Consider the following 21,559-nt stretch of genomic DNA (forward strand, 5'->3'; position numbering starts at 1 on the left):
GTATAGGCCTTCTTTTGTTGGGCAGGAGATGACACTTCTTGTGGTAAACTAGTATTTCACACTTGGTAATATTTCTTTCCTGAATGTGAGAGTTTCCTGTTTCATAGCAAACACTTTCATAGTTAAAGCAATCACTTAATATATTATCTTATAACATTGGGTACAGATATTATGAGTGATATTGATACATGCAGCAACTCTCAAGCATTTCATAACATCCAAACACTATACACATCTCTATAAATCTAATACCTATTTTAACAAAACGAACACACAGGTAGGCCAGACTGGTTTTCAGCTATGTCAGTATTCAGTGAGGCCTACGGACTTTGGCATGAGCTGGCTCCTAAACTGCCAGCATCACAACCACCACCTCACCTCGCAAGGATGTTGTGAAAATAAATTCATTAGTGTTTGTGAAGCACTCTGACAGTATGCTGTTGAACCTCATACAAACACCCCGGAGGAAATTACTAATTCTGTATTCAAAAGCAAGGTTTGAATAGTATGCAGTAAATAAGGCCTGGAGCCACACGCTGAACAACTGAGGATAAAACAAAATATTGAATTATACCATCCATCCTATGCTGGATGAAGCAGGGCCTGAATGAGGCAGAGGTTCTGTGTTTTGTCCACTATTTTTCCCCCCCATTCTTTTAACATACTTTCTTATGTACAGCAGAGTAAGAAAAACACTCAGCTGTATCTAAAGCACTTAAGAAAATACTGTCTTTCTGTCCTTCCACATATTCTTTCAGGATGGACTTTCAAGCTATACCACATTGCAACACAGCTCCTAAACAGCCAGCAACATTTTAAACTCTGAACCCTCTAACTCTCTTGTAAATCTTTTAAATATTAGCATAAGAAACAAGCAAAGGGGATTTATTTTATTTTCCTCTTTCACTGGTGGCAAAAAAGACAGAACAAACACTGAATGGGGAGGGGGGGGAGCATACCCCCTCCCATCACACACTTTTCCTTTCCGTGCATTTAGATTAAAACAAAATATGAAGTGCTTCATCAGAAAGAATTCTGCACTTCAAATACAGTATTAATGACATTTTCTAGAGAATAATGTCAGTACCTTCTGCAAGCATCAACCTATGACTAGCATTTCAGATTCTCCACGTCTGACTCACTCCATGGGCAAGGGTCACCACCATGCCAGTACTGTTTCTTTTCCTTTAATTTTCACATTTCCCACCCCCCTCCAAGTATTTCTCCTCCTCACTGACTAGCTTTATTCCAGTCTCATCTGAAACCTGTAACTCTGAATGTCTCTCTTCCTTTACTGTTTTAATTATTTGACTCTCTTAAAGTATTGCAGTCTTCCTTTTTAAAAAAAAAAAAACAAAACTAGCAACTTCACAGTTAAGCCTTTCTTCCAGTCCAGAGACTGGGCACATGCCTCTTTTGCTATGTGTACATGGTACCTTGTGTGGCAATGTCTATGTTTTAAGCAAGAGTGAGCAAAACACCACTGTAATGTGTGACTGGGCATAGGCCAGCAGAAAGGAAACCAAAGGCCAGGTCTAAGGTTAGACATCAGTTTTTCGATATGATGTTTTATTAGGAAATGGCGGTCAACGGTTATGCCAACTGTTGCAGAAATTGGGAAGTGGGTTAGAAATAACAACCACCACAAAACTGTAGAACCGAATAGTAGAAAGTCACAGTGTGGGAAGGTGGAAAACTTTCTGTAGTTTATGCTGTAAACTTTCAATGTTTCTAATGTTCTTGCTGTAATATTATTATTCAGTAGGTATTCTAAAGAGCCTTTATCAACATATATTTCAAAGGACCAAATTCTGGCCTCAGTTGAAGATCATGCACCTCAGAAGATAAGAGTAGGAGCCATAGGATATACTGTATTTTCAGAAGTAACCATTTATTTTGGTTTCAGAGTAGCAACCGTGTTAGTCTGTATTTGCAAAAAGAACAGGAGTACTTGTGGCACCTTAGAGACTAACAAATTTATTTGAGCATAAGCTTTCGTGAGTTACAGCTCACTTCATCGGATGCATTCAGTGGAAAATACAGTGGGGAGATTTATATACATAGAGAACATGAAACAATGGGTGTTACCATACACACTGTAACCAGAGTGATCACTTAAGGTGAACTATTACCAGCAGGAGAGCGGGGGAGTGAACCTTTTGTAGTGATAATCGAGGTGGCCCATTTCCAACAGTTGACAAGAATGTCTGAGGAACAGTGGGGGGTGGGAGATAAACATGGGGAAATAGTTTTACTTTGTGTAATGACCCATCCACTCCCAGTCTCTATTCAAGCCTAAGTTAATTGTATCCAGTTTGCAAATTAATTCCAATTCAGCAGTCTCTCCTTGGAGTCTGTTTCTGAAGTTTTTTTTGTTGAAGTATTGCCACTTTTAGGTCTGTAATCAAGTGACCAGAGAGATTGAAGTGTTCTCTGACTGGTTATTTTGGGTGTGTCCGCTTCTGGGTACCAATCTGAAGCACCTAGGGCCAAATCCTCAAGGTATTTAGGCTCCTAAAGTCATCATGCTCTAAACGTTCACAGCTATGAAGACTCAAAAGGTTTACATTTATTAAGCTAGTTAACAGCAGGTTGAACAGATTTTTTTTCTTCTGACTGCAACAAACCATTTATTACAGGGGTTATAGGAGGCTGGTAAGAGAAAGGAATATGAGGCATTAGGCTACTAAATACTTTTGAGGATCTGGGGCTTAAAGCCTGATTTTTTTTTCAGAGATGCCAAGGACTTGGAGCTCCCGTGGGTTACTTTTGAGAAGTTTGGCTGTAATCTTTGTCTGGTACAGTCTGCCCCAGCCGGGGTTGAATTCCAAGATTTTGAGCATTATTAAAGTAGTGGGTATTTTTAGTATACTTTTTCTATTCTTTATCTTTCTTTTAGTTCATCCTTCTTTTAGGGACGAGATGACCCATTACCTCAAAACCATTCCATTCCCTGCCCAGCTGCCTATAACTCCTTTAATAAATGGTTTGTTGAATTCAGAATAGAAAAATCCGTTCAACCTGCTGTTAACTAGAATAACAAATGTAACCTTTCGAGTCTTTATATCTGTGGACATTTAGGCATTATATCAAAACGTGTAGTTTGCAAATATACTTAGTGTGGTCACCATATTTATCATTTTCCTTTACAGTGTTTCCAAAACTTTTGTAAATTGAACCCCCTTAGAAAAATGAAATCAGTTGCATCCCCTGCAATCCCACCATGAATTCTTAATGGCTTGTCCATCTTAATCTATACATCTTCCACATTGTCCTGGCTGCTTCGGCATATACCAAAGTTTGGGAAATTTCAATCATTTGTCTGATAAAATCTGCAATGTACTGGACATCTTCCAGATATTCCAAAAGGGACAGCCCTTGTCCCAAACATCTCACAGTGCACCGTGCTGTTTTTAAATGAATTGTATGATTCTTAATGCAATGATTTATATCTATCTAGTGGTGAATTAAAGCTCACTATGGACCATATCCAGTCCAACCAAAGGGCCCTGCACTACAAATCATGCCACATCTGGCTCCCTGTCCTGCCATACTGCCTCTTGTTTCTAAGGTCATGTCTACACTACCATTTATGTCAGCAAAACTTATGTCACTCAGGGGTGTGAAAAAACACACCCCTGAGCAACATAAATTTAGCTGGCATAAGTGGTGGTGTGGACAGCACTATGTTGTCAGGAGAGCTTCTCCCACTGACATAGCAACTGCCACTTGTTGGGGGTGGTTTAATTATGTTGACAGGAGAGCTCTCTCCCGTCAGTATAGAGCTGCTGCACGAGAGCTCTTACAGTGCACAGCTGCATCGGTACAGCTGTGTTGCTCTAAGGTCTAGTGTAGACATAGCTGAGTCCCCTGTGGATTGCAACACTCTAGTATTTCTAGTGTTTGCTGCTGGCAAATCCTACGTATCATACTATAAAAAGTGATCAGGCTAAAATGGGGGGCTTTCAAACCACATACATTTTCAGTAGAAAATGCTTTTATCAGTTGGAAACTGAGCTCATTACTAAGTTTGAGGCAAATTATAGAGATCTAGGTTATTTTCTCAACTGGGGTAGATAATGGCTTTACTTCTGAATATAGTTATCTGATTTTAGAAAAATGTAAAGGCTTCTTATATACCTCCATTAATTCTGAGCTCATATTCAAGAAAACTTGAGCTTGAGATGGCAACAGGCCAGTAACACTTCTATTTGTAACAGGCGTGGTAACCATTGTAAACATTTCAGCGTGGTAGCCATGTTAGTCTGCATCAGCAAAAACAATGAGTACTTGTGGCACCTTAGAGACTAATAAATTTATTTGGGCATAAGCTTTCGTGGGCTAAAACCCACTTCATCAGATGCATGGAGTGAAAAAAACAGTAGGCAGGTGTATATACATCTCCAGTTAAGACATTCCATGCATTACAATGACTGGGGCTCAATGTAGTTTAAAGTGATTCCTTTTTTGTTTTGAATCCCATTTTACAGTTATCTTCTGGAAGACTTTTTAGGCCCAAGAGAAGTTAGTTTTGCAATGAGTTGAGTAGTGTTCTATTGCTAGATTTACTTTTTCCTTTATGAATCATAACTTTTCATGTCACTTAATTGTGTGTTTTGGGAGTGATTTATTTTACCAAAGAGTCTGGTGTATGATTAGGAAATGTGCTATGCCTACTATTCATCAATATAATTTATAGATAAACAGGATTGGTTCTGCTGGGACTGGTAGATTTTCCTTGGTGAGCTATTCTAGTTAAAATCAAGTAGAAGTGGGTCAGCTGGACATTACAGTTCTGGGTTTAGAGGTAGGCATCTAAAGCAGTCAGAAAGCTATGAGTACAAGTGAAATCTCAGAAGAAAATAAGAGTGATATATAGAGTCCCTGTTGGTGTTTTTACAGAAGGTGAGTTTATTAAATGTGAATACAGACATCAATGAGAGTTTGGAAACCAAAGATTTACAGTTAGAAGGAAAATCTCTCTATGTTCAGCTGGTAAGTCAGTCACCAAGGTTGCTTGGAAAGAGGGAGACAAGAGTGCCCCCAGAAAGAACTACATGATGTATGAGTTAGGGCCTTTATTTTCATTTTTTATTTTCCAGGAATTTATCGGGTTTAATTCAAAAATTTTAAAAAATGGGAGGGTATCAGTAAAAATGAAAAGGAAGTCAGCAAGTGGGGTAGGGGTCCCCATAATCAAAGGCAGGTGGAGGGGTGGTAATCTCAGAGGGTACTCACCATGTGCCAGTTGAGGAAGCCTTCCACTCCCTGCAGTGGTGGGTTATCTCGGCTGCTGGAACCTGGCTCCTCTCCTATCTTGTTCCCCGCACAAGTTGTGGGGAAGCAAACTGGGCTGCACTGAAGGGTCAGGAGGTCAGGGGAAGGCTGCAACCCATGTGTACTAGTCCCCTTGGTGGGCAGAGCCCTCTTCTGATCCTGCCCTTTAGTATGGGCCAGTCTACTTGCCCTCTTAAAAATTTCCAGGTCCCAAAAAAGCCAAAATTCAGGTGAAAATCAATAAAAACACGTATACTGGCTTTTTCAAAAACCTGGGAATTTTTCAAGAGCAATCAGTAAATATTGATAATGTAATGAGCTGTCTCATATCGGAGGTTCTTCAAGAGTGGTTACAAGAGCTATAACCACTCCAGGGTAGAGTCTATTGCTGAAGTGTGCACCAAGAAGCAGAAGACCTAGGAAAACCTCTGTATGAAGGATGCATGTGGTAGGACACTAGTTAAGTAGCAAGTAACCCATGGGCCCAATACTGAGCTCATTAAATCACAATTACTGCCAGTTTTCCAGCTAGAACATTTAGCCTTTAGTGAAGGTGCCCAAGATAGTGATACATTTTGTGATAGCTGGGATAGCTCCCTTACCCTTACAAGTGCCATAATTCTTTAGTGACCATAAATAGTCAGAATCTCAATTTCAGATTTCATTCAAAAGGACACTCCCCTTAACACTGTGCCAAGATGTTGGTTCGATACTGCCACCAGATGAGAGTGTCAGCTGAATTGCTGCTACCTTTTGCTGTAGCACCTTGATGTTCCTTTGAGGTCTGCCATCCAAATACTGATCCATCTTCAACCTGTTTAGAGCATAAAAGCGGACAAAATTGTAAGGTACAATGGTATGGCTGCTGCATACTCTAAAGCTGCATTATGGTAGGTATCTTGTTCACTAATGTATATTAATTTTCAGTACTTATTCCTATCTAGGGGTATTCTTAATATTTGAGTTCTCTCATCTCATTAGTTCTCCTATTACAATGTATGTGCATATGGATGTGATGAAGGTGATATACGCAATAGAGAAGCCATCCCTTCCTTGGTGTTTTCCTGCTCCCTACTCACTTTCCTGAGTGCAGGGATCCCCAGTTCTTGAATATATTTTTCTCAGCGTGCTTTTCTGGGGCTGGCCCTTTTAATTGTGGCAGAGCCAAATAGCTGCACCTCTGAAGTGCCCGTTTTGTAACTGACTGAAGCTTGTTGCATATATATCTCTCTCACACACACACTCTTGAGAAATACCTGTTGTACTTCCGTTGTTGTATTAGATGGAATATATGGGCCAAAGGTGTTAACATAATCCTGTCACTGTCCAACATTAAACAGCATTAAACAGGCTGCGGGATTAGGTATACAGAGACCTCAGCCTGCTTAATATGGTAAACACATGATTAAAAGGTCTAAAAGATTTTTTTAATTAAAGATAAGGAAATGAAGGAAAATTAGTTAAACCATTTGAAATGTAAAGTATTAAGTAATGCTTTCATTTTAACAACATCCCTTGTTCCTTTACTCTGTAGAGTTTTTAGTAGGAATCCCTGCCCCCCCCCCCCCCCCCCAGTTTAACAGTCTCTCTAGATGGTATCAAAGATGGTCATACCTGTCTTTTTGGGGAAAGAGAAAAATCTGCTGACTAATCTGCTGTTAGTCAGATCCCATTTCATCCAGGTGATATTTCGGATTCAGCTGGAGCCAGTAGAGATGGCAATGTCACCTAGGTCCCTTTCTCTGGCCCGGTCTGGTCAGAACATCTCTCAGGATCAGGATGATGAAAGTCCAGGAAATGGGGTGGTGGCAGCCACAATGGTGAAACTTGCTCCAGTAGCCTATTTTTCTCCCTAGAGTCTTTCTTTAAGGACCCACAAAGGGATTGGTGGGTGGAAAAGCCTATGCCTTCATTATTTTGGCTAGCAATTAGGCCTAGTTTCTGACTCCCATGGAGGATGGGTGTGATCCCAAAGGACTGGAGAAGGGCAAACATAGTACCATTCAACAAAAACGAGGACAACGAGGACCTGGAGAATTATAGATCAATTAGCCTAACTTCTATACCTGGAAAGATACTGGAACAAATTATGAAACAATCAGTTTATAAGCACCTGGAGGATAATAGGGTTTTAGGGAATAACCAGCGTGGATATATCAAGAACAAATCATGCCAAACCAACTTAATTTCCTTCTTTGACAGCGTTATTGGCCTACTGGATAGGAGGAAACTATAGATGTGATGTATCTTAATTTTTATAAGGCTTTTGACACGTTCCCACATGATAGTCTCATGAGCAAACTAACTAAATGTGGTCTATGAAATTACTATAAGGTGGATGCACAATTGGTTGAAAGACTGTACTCGGGGTAGTTATTAATGGTTTACTGTAAAACTGGGGGGGAAGGAGGGCGACGTATCTAGTGAGGTACTGCAAAGGTCTGTCCTAGGTCTGGTACTATTGAATATTTTCATTAACGACTCAGATAATGGAGTGGAGAGTATGCTTATAAAATTTGCAGATAATACCAAGCTGGGAGGGCTTGCTAGTACTTTGGAGGACAGGGTTAGAATTCAAAATGACCTTAATAAATTGAAGAATTGGTCAGAAATCAACAAGATGAAATTCGATAAAAACAAGTGGAAAGTACTATATGTTAGAAGGAAAAACATCAAATGCACAACTACAAAATGGGGAATAAGGGGCTAAACAGTAGAACTGCTGAAATCGATCTGGAGGTTATAGTGGACCATAAATTGAATCAGTCAATAATATTATGCAGTTGTGAAAAAGGCTAATATAATTCAGGGGGTATATTAACAGGAGTTAAGACACAGGAGGTAATTATTCTGCTCTACTTGGCACTTGTGAGGCCTCAGCTGGAATACTGTGTCCAGTTCTGGGTGCCACACTTTAAGAAAGGTGTGGACAAATTGAAGAGGGGCCAGGGGGGAAGAACAAAAATAGGGCAGGTTTTCTAAATCTTTTATCCTGAGGAAGGACTAAAAAAACTGGGTGAGTTATAGTCAGTCTGCCATATTATTCTGTCATAAAATGTTGGCATTCAGAATAAATTATCAGTCTGGATGGCATTGCCACACTGAAAGAAATAATTCTCCCTTAATTGTGCTTGTGTAGTGGCATAAAAATATCTTAAATGCACAGCAAACTAATAGGGCAGTACTACAAGTTTCTTTTCTCTCTCTCTCCCCTCTCTACATAAGGTGCCACTTAGCTTGCATGTTAGTACTGTGTGCCAGTCCACACTCAGGATACATCAGAATATAGTAAATTAAATGTTCCTTTTTTGTCTTTGTACCATACTGCTGTAAAGGAGTGGCAGGGTAGATACGTTGTAACCTTATTTTTTTTATACTCTCTGCTTGTGACTAGCATGTCTGTTTAGAGAGACCACAAATTCAGAGACCACCATCAGAAGGAGTCCAGAGGAGAGTAGCAAGAATCGTAAAAGGTTTAGAAAACCTAACCTGTGAGGAAAGGTTAAAAAAACTGGCCATGTTTAGTTCTGCAAAAGGAAGACCGAGGTGGGACCGGATAAGAGTCTTCTAATATGCAAAGGCTATCATAGAGTATAGTGATTAGTTGTTCTCCATGTCAGCTGAAGGTAGGACAAGAAATAATGGGTTTAAGCTGCAGCAAAGGAGATATAGGTTAGATACGAGAAACTTGCTAACTATAAGGGTAGTTAACCTCCCTTGGAAGCCTATACCAGAGCTTATGGAATCCTCCTCACTGGAGATTTTTAAGAACAGGTTGGACAAACACCTGTCAGGAATGATCTAGGTTTACTTGGTCCTGCCTCAGTGCAGGGGACAGGACTAGATGACCTCCCACGGTCCCTTGCAGCTCTAGGTTTCTGTGATTATTTTTTTTTAAAAATTCATATTTTGGTGCTAAAGTTGGTTTTAATAGCAAGGGGGCTGTGTCCCAAGAGAAGAGATGCACCTTGTGGGATTGGGGTCCACAACAGAGTCCTGCACTGGTGTCCACCCTGGCAGCAGTAGGGAAGAGGAAGGGGACACAACACGCCCACCCCCGTCACCCTGGCAACTCTCCTCCAATGGGAAGAGGAGAGACAACTGAAGTCCCCAGCAGCCAGTTAGACGGCACAAGACAGGCAAGCAGCAGCACTGAAAGCAGTTTCTGACCCTGGGCCCAGCCCCGGATGCCTGGGAAAGCAAGAGGGAGGCTACAAATAGCCCTGCTTTCCTCCGTGTGGCAAGACCAGCCTGGGAGCGAAGCAGAGAGGAGGTCTCCCTACAGCCAGCCAGCATAGCACTGCCAGGCCCAGAAGTGACCTGTCTGTAACCCCAGCCCGCAGAAGAGCCTCAAGAGGGTGCAGTCTGCTCCTCCTGCCCTCTCTTGACAGCAACAGAAGGAGACAGCCTGGTTCTCCTTCCACCACCTGCAGCCTGCTTGCCCTGCAGCCAGCCCACACCCAATCTAGGATTTTGGATCCTGAGACCTGACCTGCTTGCATCTGAACCAAGCTTTAAAGACTGTCAGCACTGTTCCAGAAGTGTGTGGATGTTTTAGTTCCTCTCCAGTGATCCCCAGGAAGGACCTGCATGCTTGCACCAGTCTTCTGAGCGCTCAGCCAGAAAAGGAAGTATCCTGTGTGAGTATCCTGTATTACAGCTAGCTAGGTAGTTAAGGTTTAATCTTATACCATTAAGGCACATTCCATCAGTGAAAGGGCTTTAATCTGCCTAGATCATCAAGATCTGCACTACAATTCCCAGTATAATAAAGTGTGTTTCTAAGAGCATCTCCTTACCGGCCTGCAACATGCCTCCACATGTACCACTTGGGTACCTGAAATGTGGGGGACTGAAGGAGGAGACACTTTTGGTAGGAACATTAGGGAGTGTGTGGTCACATGCCCTAGTGTGATTGCCAGCATAGCCATTAGTAATTAAAGAGCAGTATTAATATCTCTAATGATTTCAATCATTTAATATTTTTATTGTATATTTGTCTTTAATAAAATTGTTACATACAGTTATTGTTTTTAACTTGTTTGTTTGAGTTTGGATTATTTTTTGTTCCAGCGTGGTAGCCCCTGCCTTAGGGCTTCTCTACGCTAGAGGTTCTGTTGGTATAACTTATGTTGCTCAGGGGTGTAAATAAGCCACCCTCCGGAGTGACGTAAGTTACACTGACCTAAGCGCCAGTGTGGACAGTCTCCCGCCAACATAGCTGCCGCCGCTCATGGAAATGATTTTATTATGCTGACAGGGGAGCTCTCTCCCATCGACATAGAGCATCTTCACCAGATGTGCTACAGTGGCGCTGCTGCATTGGCACAGCAGTGCCGTTGTGGTGCTTCTAGTGTAGACTAGCCCTAAGTGTGTTTTAACACCTTGTCTCACTGAAGGCCCGGCTAAGTAGCTCTGTTCTTTAAGCACACCAGTATGAGGAGGGGACACAGTGAAACGAGTCGAAGCAACAGCAGTGTCGGAACTGTCCATATACTGTGAGTGACCTTTCTCCTGTTAATACATCTTACAGGTACTCAGCCAGCGCTGAAAGGGGGATTGCGTAAAAAAGGAGTGCTGGATATTATCAGGGCAGCCAACTTGTATGTTTCCTTATCAGGTTTAGTCAGAATAACCCCAGATCGCCACTGTGACGTATCTGAGAGGTGAGCTGAGGGAGGACCTGGAGAGGGCCACAAAATTGCTATGCATGCTTTGTCCTTCTCTGGATCATTGCTACTCTGGGCGCACTGGCCTCTGGACCTATCTAAAGGTCTATAGGGAACACGGCTACCATATCTCAGTTTACTGCCTTGAGGACTTCTGGCATTCCATAGTCAGGAGGACACCTGATTATATCATCTAGCCCATGGGCAGAACCACTCAACTCCATACTGTGGGCATTCTACCCAAAAGCACTGAAGGAAAGTGGGCTAGGAGTTGTGGATGACACCCATGTTCCTCTGAGGGCTCACAGGGCGAACAATGCACCCACTTACCCATGTCTGAAAAATGTAGCCTGAGTGGCTTGGCCATGATCACACAGGAAGTCTATAGTAGAGCCAGTTACAGATCTACATATACTGACTCCTAACCCAGTGCCTTAAACGCGAAACCTTTCTTCCTTATAGTCTACAAAACTTACACCAAAACTCTGTATTTTAGTACTTAGACTTTTTTGTTAATGACAACTGTGAGGTTAGGCAGATATATTAATATTGTTGCATGTGCTGTAACCTTCAAAGAAAAGGATATTTCAAGCATAAATTCATATTCTGTCAGTGTCTGTATGTATTTTGTAATGAACAGTCCCAAAGCTCCCTCCACCACATCACTGCTCCTGAGAAATAGGTTTTGGCTCTGGAAGTATGTTTGCATTAAAGATACAGATTAAAAGACCTAAATATTGATTTTTCCCTCGCTAATATGTTTTGGCCAGCATTCTTGTTTCTACTCCATTTTGTGGGAAACCCATTTGACTCCTAGCTATATCTTCTTTTATTAAAGATTTTTCAAAAGCATTTGTGCAGAACACTTCTTCTGTAGTAGGTTACTGCTTTATCCTATAATAAATGGAGACTCTAACAAAGACAGTGTTCTTGACAAATAAGATAACTGGAAGCCAATGCAATTAGGGCCTGCTAAAATATCAAGCATCTCACTAAAGAAAATATTATTAAAACCTTCATAAATATTTGCTGAATGGTGAAATAGAATTTAGTACAACCTGTTCGAGCTGGCGTTCTGACTTCAGCTAGATTTGTAAAGAGTGGCAGATAACCTACATGTGTAACAGTCTGATGGAGTTATATCTCTTCTTTCTATCCTATTTCTCTCCCTGCCTCCCCAGCCACAGTTCAAATACTAGACTCTATGACTCTAAGGTCTGGCTAGTGAGGGACACAAAGTACAGCAAACCATGCTAGTCGGGGGGGGGGGGGGGGGAGAGACTAGTTCCCCTAGTGCCATATACTGTCACTGTTCCTTCTCCTCTGACCTCCCACAACCTGACATTGTTTTAGCACTAAGAAAAGGAGTACTTGTGGCACCTTAGAGACTAACCAAATTGGTTAGTCTCTAAGGTGCCACAAGTACTCCTTTTCTTTTTGCGAATACAGACTAACACGGCGGTTACTCTGAAACCTGTTTTAGCACTGTCCGTCACAGGTGCTCTGAATCCTGTCCTTGAATCCCTCCAAAGGAGCTATCCTACTCCTGTATCTACATGAAGCTGGTAACCTGTGCTTTTTAGGGTAGGTGTAGTACCGGGAAAAATAATTTAGAGATGGGCTGTTCACAAAACAATAGAATGTGTGTGTGATACTTGTTCTGATCAACACACCCTTTGTAGGGTGTGTTAATCAGTGTAATATGGTGTGATTTATGCTTACATCTGTATTTTTAGAAAATGTATTAAAAATTGTTGTAGTAAATTCTTGTATCACTTTCACTATGATCATGAGCACTATAAGCCTAAGATAGACAAAGCAACTCTTTTTAACCAGTTTTTTTGTTTTTGTTTTTAAAGGAAATAGACTTGGCAGAAATAGAAAATTTATATATATATGATTTTGACAGGTAATGTCAACATTTATTTTATAGGATTTTTTATTTTTACCAATTTAAATGTTGCACAGTTGCACAAAATTATGGGGTTTATGCTTTTTTTCTGTTTATTTATTTAAATTTTCTCTGTTGGAAACTATGGGAGGGAGTCAGACAATACTTAATGAGAGATGTTGAGATTCAAATGTGATGTTGACAATTTGTGTTTTAATGGTTATAAAGTTTTAACATGTCAAAACATAGAAATTAAATATCCTTAAATCACCTCTAATAAGTTCTCAAACAGCATTTTTTTTTGCCTACGTATACATTTCTATTATCAAAGGAAATTTTTTTTTGTCTGTTTGTATGTGTATGGTGAAATTAATGTTTATCGATAGTTACCAATACAAATGTAATCCTTCCAAGCCTAGAAATAAAGCGCTTCTTTTGTTTGGGCTCTTACCATATATATTGAATTGTTCAGAATCAGATAGAGACAAAAAAGATGACAAACTGCTGGGTAGACTTGTTTAGCTGTATTAAAAGAAATATTTGTGCATACAGAATACTGATGCCTGCAAAATTTCTCCTTAGATGAGTACACACGTTTCCATACTATCATAATAGTACTGCCTAGAGAGGGGAAGAGGCAGGTGAGATTGACCTTAAAGGGAGCTATTCTGTCACTTAATGCTGGTGGAAAATGTACACCTATTCTTCTGTGCATTGATGGGAGACAGATCACTTTATGATCTGATTAGTGCAAGAGAAATGTAATACAGACCCACTCTAACTACAAAAAGGTGGCATATCCCTTTCTCTGCTGTTGGAATGTGTGCAGCAGTAAGTAGGCCATCCTGGCACATCAGGCTGCACTGGAGGCATGTTATTCACTACAATACTTAGCATTGTTCAACATCACAAGACAGGTCCTGTTTGACTTGCTCACATTAGTAGAACCATTGGCTTCGATGGGGCTACGGCAAGTGTAAGCGTTTGCAGGATTGGAACTCCTAATGGCTAGGCTATGTAGCAAACTAAGAATAAACTCCTAGATTTATTAGCTAATAAAAATACATGTGCCCACAAAATTGTAATAACCTGCAAAGACAGACACCTGCTAACTTTCTATTAGAGTGGTCTGTTTACCCAACAAATATTGTTGAGTGATAGGTTTTCTTTGCATCTGACTTTTTTCCCCCTGCCAGATACCGACAGAGATTAGTCCAAAGAGGCCTCTCTCAGGTCTGTATTACTTAAGCAATAGATTGGAAACACAGGGCACTTTCTGGGTTCAGTGACAAGATAGAAGGAAGTGAATTTGAGAGAGAGTCTACAATGAAAATAGAAATTAAAAATTAGGCATATGCCAGTCTATTTTAATACACTTTACAATTTCAGATGGTATGTGCGGGGCACTGATAGAGAATTATTGTCCTGTACATTAGCTACTAGTATTTCTGGAACTCTTCTCCAATTAGCTTAACATAGAGATTAGCACTTGATTATGTAGCCCTTGTATATGGATGGGAAGGCTTTAAACCAGCTGGACGTCAACTATAAGGAAATGCTGGATTCAGCAGTTGTTATTGCTGTTAGACATGGGGGCCAAACCAAAACCTGGGGGTCCAAAGCCATCAAATGCTGAATAAGTTTTGATCCAGCTGTAGTTGCTTTCCAGCTCAACCCCATCTCTAGTTGTTATTGTAAACCATGTATTAACAAGGTACAGTGCAAGTGTTATCTACGCTTTGTTTCTACATCTGCTGAGTCTTGAACTATGTGAGTGATGTTGTTGTTTGTTTGAGGCTATCCTATTAATTAATGACCAGTAGAATAACCACGCAGAAAACAGGACTTCATAATATTTTTCCTAGAATATAACACTGCAGAATAAACACGAATCATAGTAAGCTACATTAAGTAATAACTGATACGGTTTCTGTACGTTACCCTTGATTCTGAGGGCACTAACACAGCACACTTTTTTTTTTTTTTTTTTTCCCAAGAGACCCAAGATGTGGTTAGCTGTAGTTGTGACATGTTTGATCCATGGAACTGTATCAGTACAAGGACTTGTTGTTGATAACACACCTTTAGATCCTGAAACATTTATGAATATTGTAAGTAAAGTGTCCAAGGGTGGGGGAAATCTCTGTGAAACACTGAAATGTACATTGCTAGTAGTTAAATGTGTAAGTCTGTGGATTAAACCGACAGAGCCTACAATAGATAATGGCCCACAGTTCAGTATTCCTTGAAATAGAATTCCAGTTAAAATCCTGAGTGAATACATGGCCTAGGAAAGCCTTTGAAAACCTGTTGACAGTCTGTTTTTAAAGACAAAAGACTTTGGTTTTTCCTCCTGCAGAGTGAGATCATCACCTACTGGGGATACCCCAGTGAAGAATATGATGTTGTGACCATGGACGGCTACATACTTCGTGTTAACAGAATACCTCAAGGGAGAGTACGTGCTGACAACACAGGTAAAATTGATGTCAATATTAAACAGGACACTTGCTGTATCCTTATGGTTAGGTTAGGAAGGAATTTAACTTAGATCATAGACATATGTTCAAGAGGCTTACAGGGGTCCCAGAAAATCCCATGAGTTTGGTTTCATGGAGTTTACATCCAGTAAAGGCAGATTTATGGAGAAGGCCCTTCCTTGTATTGCCCTGAAAGGGTTTTCCTCCCACAGCCTACTCTACCCCACAGCTCTGCACTATTCCTAACCCCCACAATCCCCAGCTGACAGCACTGGTCCTACAGAAGCCATGCTGCCATTGGCAGAGTCCTGTGGCTGCGTAGTAGGTTGCACAGAGACAAAGTTATGTTCTAGTTCTGCCCGAAGACTTCTGGAGCATCATTAGTGGAGCTTCCACAGGGCACTGACAGTGGGGAAAGAGTATTACTGAATAGTCCCAACACCATCCCTGTGCTTGTACCCTAGGGAGCCACTGGATCTCAGCCTTCCCCATGATCCTAGGAGCAGAGAGGGGTGATCTGGGCCCTTGTTAGAGAAGTGCTTATTTCCTGGGTTTTTTTGTCTGTCAGTCTTCAAATGGGTAACCAGTCTTTCACTTAGTCATCTGTTTTATCTGTGTGATCCCATGGCTTAAACTAAAGCATGTATAACAAATAACTGAATGTTAAACTACTTGTCTCATTTACTACGGTTAGGTTTCTAATCTCTTACATAAATTCAGTATTGAAACACTGAAAGTATGTGATCACTTGTTTCTTTAAAATTTATAAACCAAAACTTTTTTGTTATGGGGAAAATCAATATTTATATTGCCATTTGACTATAGATGGGCTCTATGGTTGTCTAATGGGAACTCTTTTGGAATAAGAGATTCCTCTCAACTGTTGCTTTTTTGAAGACTACAAATAACCAAATGCAGCGGCTCAAACAAATTATGAAAATGCTCAAGAGGACAAGAGTTTTTATATGTAAAGTTTGCATCTTATTCTAAACTAAGCCTATCCACTCTGCATCCGCAAGCGACCTTGTAGAGGTTGAGCACTGTCCTTGCAAAGTGTACAAATGTACAGGTAGTCTGCTTCCCCTCTGCTAATCCCTAGAGTATAGCTAAACAGTGCTAACTGTATAAAAATGGGAAGAAAATTCTGCAGTGAAGTGCACTTTAAAGGTCACAAGAGGACAGTGAAGGGTATATGAGGAACTGAGACTGAAGATGCAGGTGAGGATCTCAGCATAGTGAGAGGACAAGGGAAGGAGTACTGAATGGGGAGGGAGGCGAGGAGAGAGGAAGTGGGAGGGAAGAGGAAAAATACAAGCAAAATAATGGGGAATGGAGAGAGGATGGGGAGGGAGTAAAAAAAAAATTGACAAACTGAAGGCAGGAGAGGTTAAAGATTTCTGCCTGTGGGTATGGAAAACTGAGTTTTGTTAGTATAAACCATGTTGGGCATGAAAAAGAAGCCAGGATGACTAGAATGCCACTGCTGCAATCCAGGTGTTGAGATCTAAATCAGTTGTCCTGCCGAGAGCAACGTTATTGCTTATCCATAAGAATCACCAGCCACAAATCTAAAACAGAGACCACCAGCCTGGAGAAGTTTTTTGTTTTGTTCTTTTTTTTTTTTTTTTTGCTTTGCCTTTCAGCATTTCCCTACTTAAGGGAAAATCTTTGACAGTTCCCAGGCTGTACCATGCAGGACTGATAGAAAAGGGTATGGTGCGCAGCTAAACTATCAAGAGATGTAAAGCAGTCTTAGTAGGTGTCTGTTGAGTTAGTGTAAAGTGATTATTTAATACTGCTGTGAATTTATTTGTCGTGTTGATGATGATAGGGCATCTAGAGCCATGGATGAGCATCTCTTTATATTTTAAAATCTAAATAAGTGAATGTTACCAATGCATATTTGTTTTTGGGGGGGTTGTTTTTTTCCATTGTACACTGAGTGATGGTGTGGCTAAATGAATCCATCAGGGGGAGCTATTGGATTGGAAATGAGGTTGTTATTGAAGTGATGATCAGCAATGATAAGGGGATGGGGAAGAAGTACAGAAAGTTTATGATGGGTTTCAACAATCTATCAGTCGTAGAAAAGCTTCAGAACAGTGTCTGAATTCATGTAAGTTTGGTTATTGTTTAACACTTGCCTATGTAATGTGAAAACCCTTCATGACTGGGTGCCCGGGGTGGGCCACACTGAGAATGCCATGCTTAGGGCAAACCCCAAGAAATGGGACAGACAGTCCTCCAAACACTGGTGACTTATTCTATAATTAGATTCACCAAACCAGAAACAAAGAAATTCTGTATCACCACACTGGTTAACAAGAAGTCAAACACAGTTCCCTTTAGGCATTGCAGGCCTTGGTTCCCATCCAGACAAATTGGTCTAATAGGTTGAGTGGTTACTGAAAATACATTTCCCCATATGTGAGGTTCTTCCATTCCCAAGAGATCAGATACTTACCCCAGGTCAATATGTATCTCAGACCTTACCCGAAAACCACACTGTCAGCCAATCCTTAGTAAACTAACTAAAGATTTCTTAATAAAAGAAAAGAGTTAAAATGGTTAATAGATTGTGTATATATATATAAGCACTTGGCAATCATTTATGTCAGGTTTGTAGTAGTGGTGGAATGGTCTGCTAACTTGTAAAAAGCCTCTCTGGAATCACCCAAACAGATTGGGAATCATTAGTCCTTGTTCAAAGTTTCCTTGATAGAAATCCAGTCTGGAGAAATGAAGCAGGAAATGAAGACAGAATGGAGATGTTCCAACTACAATTTATATCCTCTATGTGCATGGAAATTCACCATCCCAAATAAAGCCCATTGCCCATTTGTATGGAAAATTACTGGCCCAAGATGGAGTCCAGGGTCACAGGAGCATATCACATGTCCTTGCATGGTTTGCCATCAGCTTCTTGTTGTCTGAGGGATCTGCCGGAAGACCTGCTGGGTGGGATGAGTTTCTTCAATGGCCCAGCGTGAGCGCTGAGTGCCCTTAATGGGCCATCAACACCAATGATACAAGTAGATTTTTAACTCTTACCAGTATGGTACCGACCCCACTCTGACTCCAACCCCCCCTCACAAAAAATGTTCTGTGACTAGAGACCTCCGTGGATACAAATTTGTCTGTGGATAGAAATCTGTATCCGTGGAACTGCAGGGCTCTCCCGGGAACTTGAGCTATGTTGTCTATTTTAACTGCTTTGTTGGAGTGCCATGGGGTGGTTAAATGTTTCCACAAACTGTTGCAATGGTGTTAGGGATGGGGAAGCAGGAGAGGTGGGCAACTGTGGAAAGACAGTAGGGGGTTCAAAGGCAGGAAGGTGAATGGTGCTAGTCCCAGCTTGGTCAAGATCCTAGTGAAAGAATGGCGGGGAGGGATAGCTCAGGGTTCGAGCACTGGCCTGCTAAACCCAGGGCTGTGAGTTGAGGGGGCCGTTCAGGGATCTGGGGCCAAAAATGGGGATTGGCTCTGCTTTGAGCAGGGGGTTGGACTAAGATGACCTCCTGAGGTCCCTTCCAACTCTGATATTCTATGATTCTATGAAAGCAAGAAAAACTCTTAGGTAGCAGCATCCCCTTCAAGCAGTTCAAATCTCTGTTCTCTGGCACAACGTCCTGTGCAGTAAAATACACAGTCATTTCCTTGCTGGGCTTGAGCTGCTAGTTGTTTTCAGGAGGGGACAGGGAAGGCTCCTGTACTTACCAGTGTACTCTGGACACCAGGTCCCCTGGTCAAGTGATTACAACATAGATCAAACTGGAATTACTACTAATTATGGTAAAAAGAAAAGGAGTACTTGTGGCACCTTAGAGACTAACCAATTTATTTGAGCATGAGCTTTCGTGAGCCACAGCTCACTTCATCAGATGCATACCGTGGAAACTGCAGCAGGCTCATGCTCAAATAAATTGGTTAGTCTCTAAGGTGCCACAAGTACTCCTTTTCTTTTTGCGAATACAGACTAACACGGCTGTTACTCTGAAACCTACTAATTATGGTGTCCATGGGTATAAGTGCAGTGAAAGGGGTTCATGTCAGGGCACTTTAAGGAAAAAGGTCTGAAATGCAGTAGTATAAGCTTCTCTGGCACTGACTCCATGACACTTAAAAAAAAACCCCAAACCAGTTAATTTTATAGCAATGGTTCCCAAACTTTTTCCCCCAATGAACTCTTTGGCATCTTACTAAGTGTCCTGGACCCCTTTAATTTCTGGTACTACTGGAACGGCCCTTCCAGCATGACCTGGCATGCCTAGTGCGTCAGAGGTCATGCTGTGCAGAGGATGCCGTTTTGAGAACAAAATGGCATACCCTACATGGAAAAAGAGCTGGAACGCTGTTCCAGTATGTGCTGGCCCTCGCTCCGGGGCAGATCTCAGCAGAGCCCACGTCAGACCCGCAGAAGTCCAGGGACCCCACTTCGGGATTCACAGTATTGTAGCAATGATTAGGAGGGGAACGAACATAGCCACATGATGGTGGGAGGAGATCATGAGGAACTGCCGCATCAAGATACAGTTATTATGGGAATTAGTGTGGACTACGTGAAGAGGCTGAGAGAGGCTGTATATCTAGTAATCAGGATGAAACTCACTAACTTGATACATCTTTCTAGGCATGTACTGCTTAGATCCTGAAGTACACAACAAATATGTTTTCTGACAATCAATATAATAGGACTAATATTGAAGTACACCTTTAGTATGCATTTAGCCATGGTAATTATAAGCCATTCCCTCAAATCTTTTCCCAAGTTTTCCATATTTAGTAGTGATAGCATTTGAGAGACACAATTTTTTCCATAAAATTGTTCTTGTTTAACACCCAGTAGTACGAGAGAGAATACTTCTATGTAGTTTTCCTTTTGTAAGAAGTGTCTTTAAGGAATTCCACATTAGTGTCTCTGGTGATTCAACTTAATCCCTCTACAGCTAGAACTGGGTGTTGGAGTCAGGAGTTTGGCTGTTGGGGCATGAGTGTCATTTTATTGTCAATGTCACAGAAGTTTTGGTTGTGTGGAATATGCAGCATGTGTCTGTCTCTCTCTTTCAGGTCCAAAGCCTGTTGTGTTTCTGCAGCATGGTTTACTTACAGATGGCAGCACCTGGATTACCAATTTGCCCAATAACAGCTTGGGCTTCATACTGGCAGATGCAGGCTATGATGTTTGGATAGGAAACAGCAGAGGGAACACCTGGTCTAGACGACACATAACCCTTTCAGTGCACCGAAAGAAATTCTGGGCTTTCAGGTAGACTGTAATTTGGGAAAAACAATGATGTGATCAATTTATTTTGTTTTATAAAGTGGTGTTATGAAAGCTTTCACTACTTCAGTGCGAAACTAATAAAGAGTTAGGCTAAAACACTAAAATGCGTCCAGTAATTTTGAATGCCCAATTTGACAATTACACCTGGATTTTTTCAGAGGTGTTGAACACATCCAGTTCCATTCAAGTCAGTTGCAGTTGTAGATGGTAAGCATCTCAGAAAATCAGGCAATTGATACGTCAGACTGCACCCCCAGAATTAGTGGACACACAAATATGAAGGTGTTGTTGTCTATTTCTCTGTATCATGCTTGGAGTTCTCTTGGAATTACTAAATTTATTATGAGGACAGGATAAATTAAATCAAATGCCTTTTAACTAGAATATGAACTTACCAAAGGACAAAAAAGTTCAAAAGCCTTGCTACAGTATCTGACAGTCACTGTCCAAGATTGCCATTAGAAACTCTGTTTAAACATAGTTGCAGCTAACATGGATATGAGAGAGCTGTATCTCAAACAACAAATCTTGGTTTGTTTTTCTTTAAACACAGTTTGGACCAGTGAATCAATCTGACTGTTACAGTGGAAAAGGGTTTAAACATGATTCCTTACTTCAGTTTCTGGCCCAGTGTGGTATAAACACTAGAGGCATTTTGGGGGAACAATTTGGAGAGGCTTGCAGTACATGTGCTATGCCTATTCTATGGTTCAAAGACATTTTGTGTTTAAAAGTAGACTCCTAATTCTATTACACTTAAAGATAGTATTTTTCCTTTTGTAGCTTTGATGAACTAGCTAAATATGACCTTCCAGCAGTGATTAATTTTATTGTGCAGAAAACTGGACAAGAGCAGTTGTATTATGTTGGCCATTCACAAGGCACCACTATAGGTAAGTTAAGGGGAATACGGTGTATCATTAAATATGGAAATAACTGTCCATTATAAGCGAGATCT

General features: G+C 41.0%; 1 protein-coding gene across 1 annotated transcript in view; it reads left to right on the forward strand.

The window, feature by feature from the left end:
- LOC144267389 (lysosomal acid lipase/cholesteryl ester hydrolase-like) overlaps positions 1–21,559 on the forward strand; it is a gene marked incomplete at its 5' end in the record, with an annotated part of 29,631 nt that overhangs the window by 3,700 nt on the left and 4,372 nt on the right. Inside the window, 5 exon segments of the mRNA XM_077821327.1 lie at positions 2,745–2,853; positions 14,835–14,948; positions 15,197–15,314; positions 20,385–20,583; positions 21,385–21,494. Of these exon segments, the coding sequence (XP_077677453.1) occupies positions 2,745–2,853; positions 14,835–14,948; positions 15,197–15,314; positions 20,385–20,583; positions 21,385–21,494 (650 nt within the window).

Source organism: Eretmochelys imbricata, chromosome 7 (genome assembly GCF_965152235.1).
Source record: "Eretmochelys imbricata isolate rEreImb1 chromosome 7, rEreImb1.hap1, whole genome shotgun sequence".
Taxonomy (NCBI): domain Eukaryota; kingdom Metazoa; phylum Chordata; order Testudines; family Cheloniidae; genus Eretmochelys; species Eretmochelys imbricata.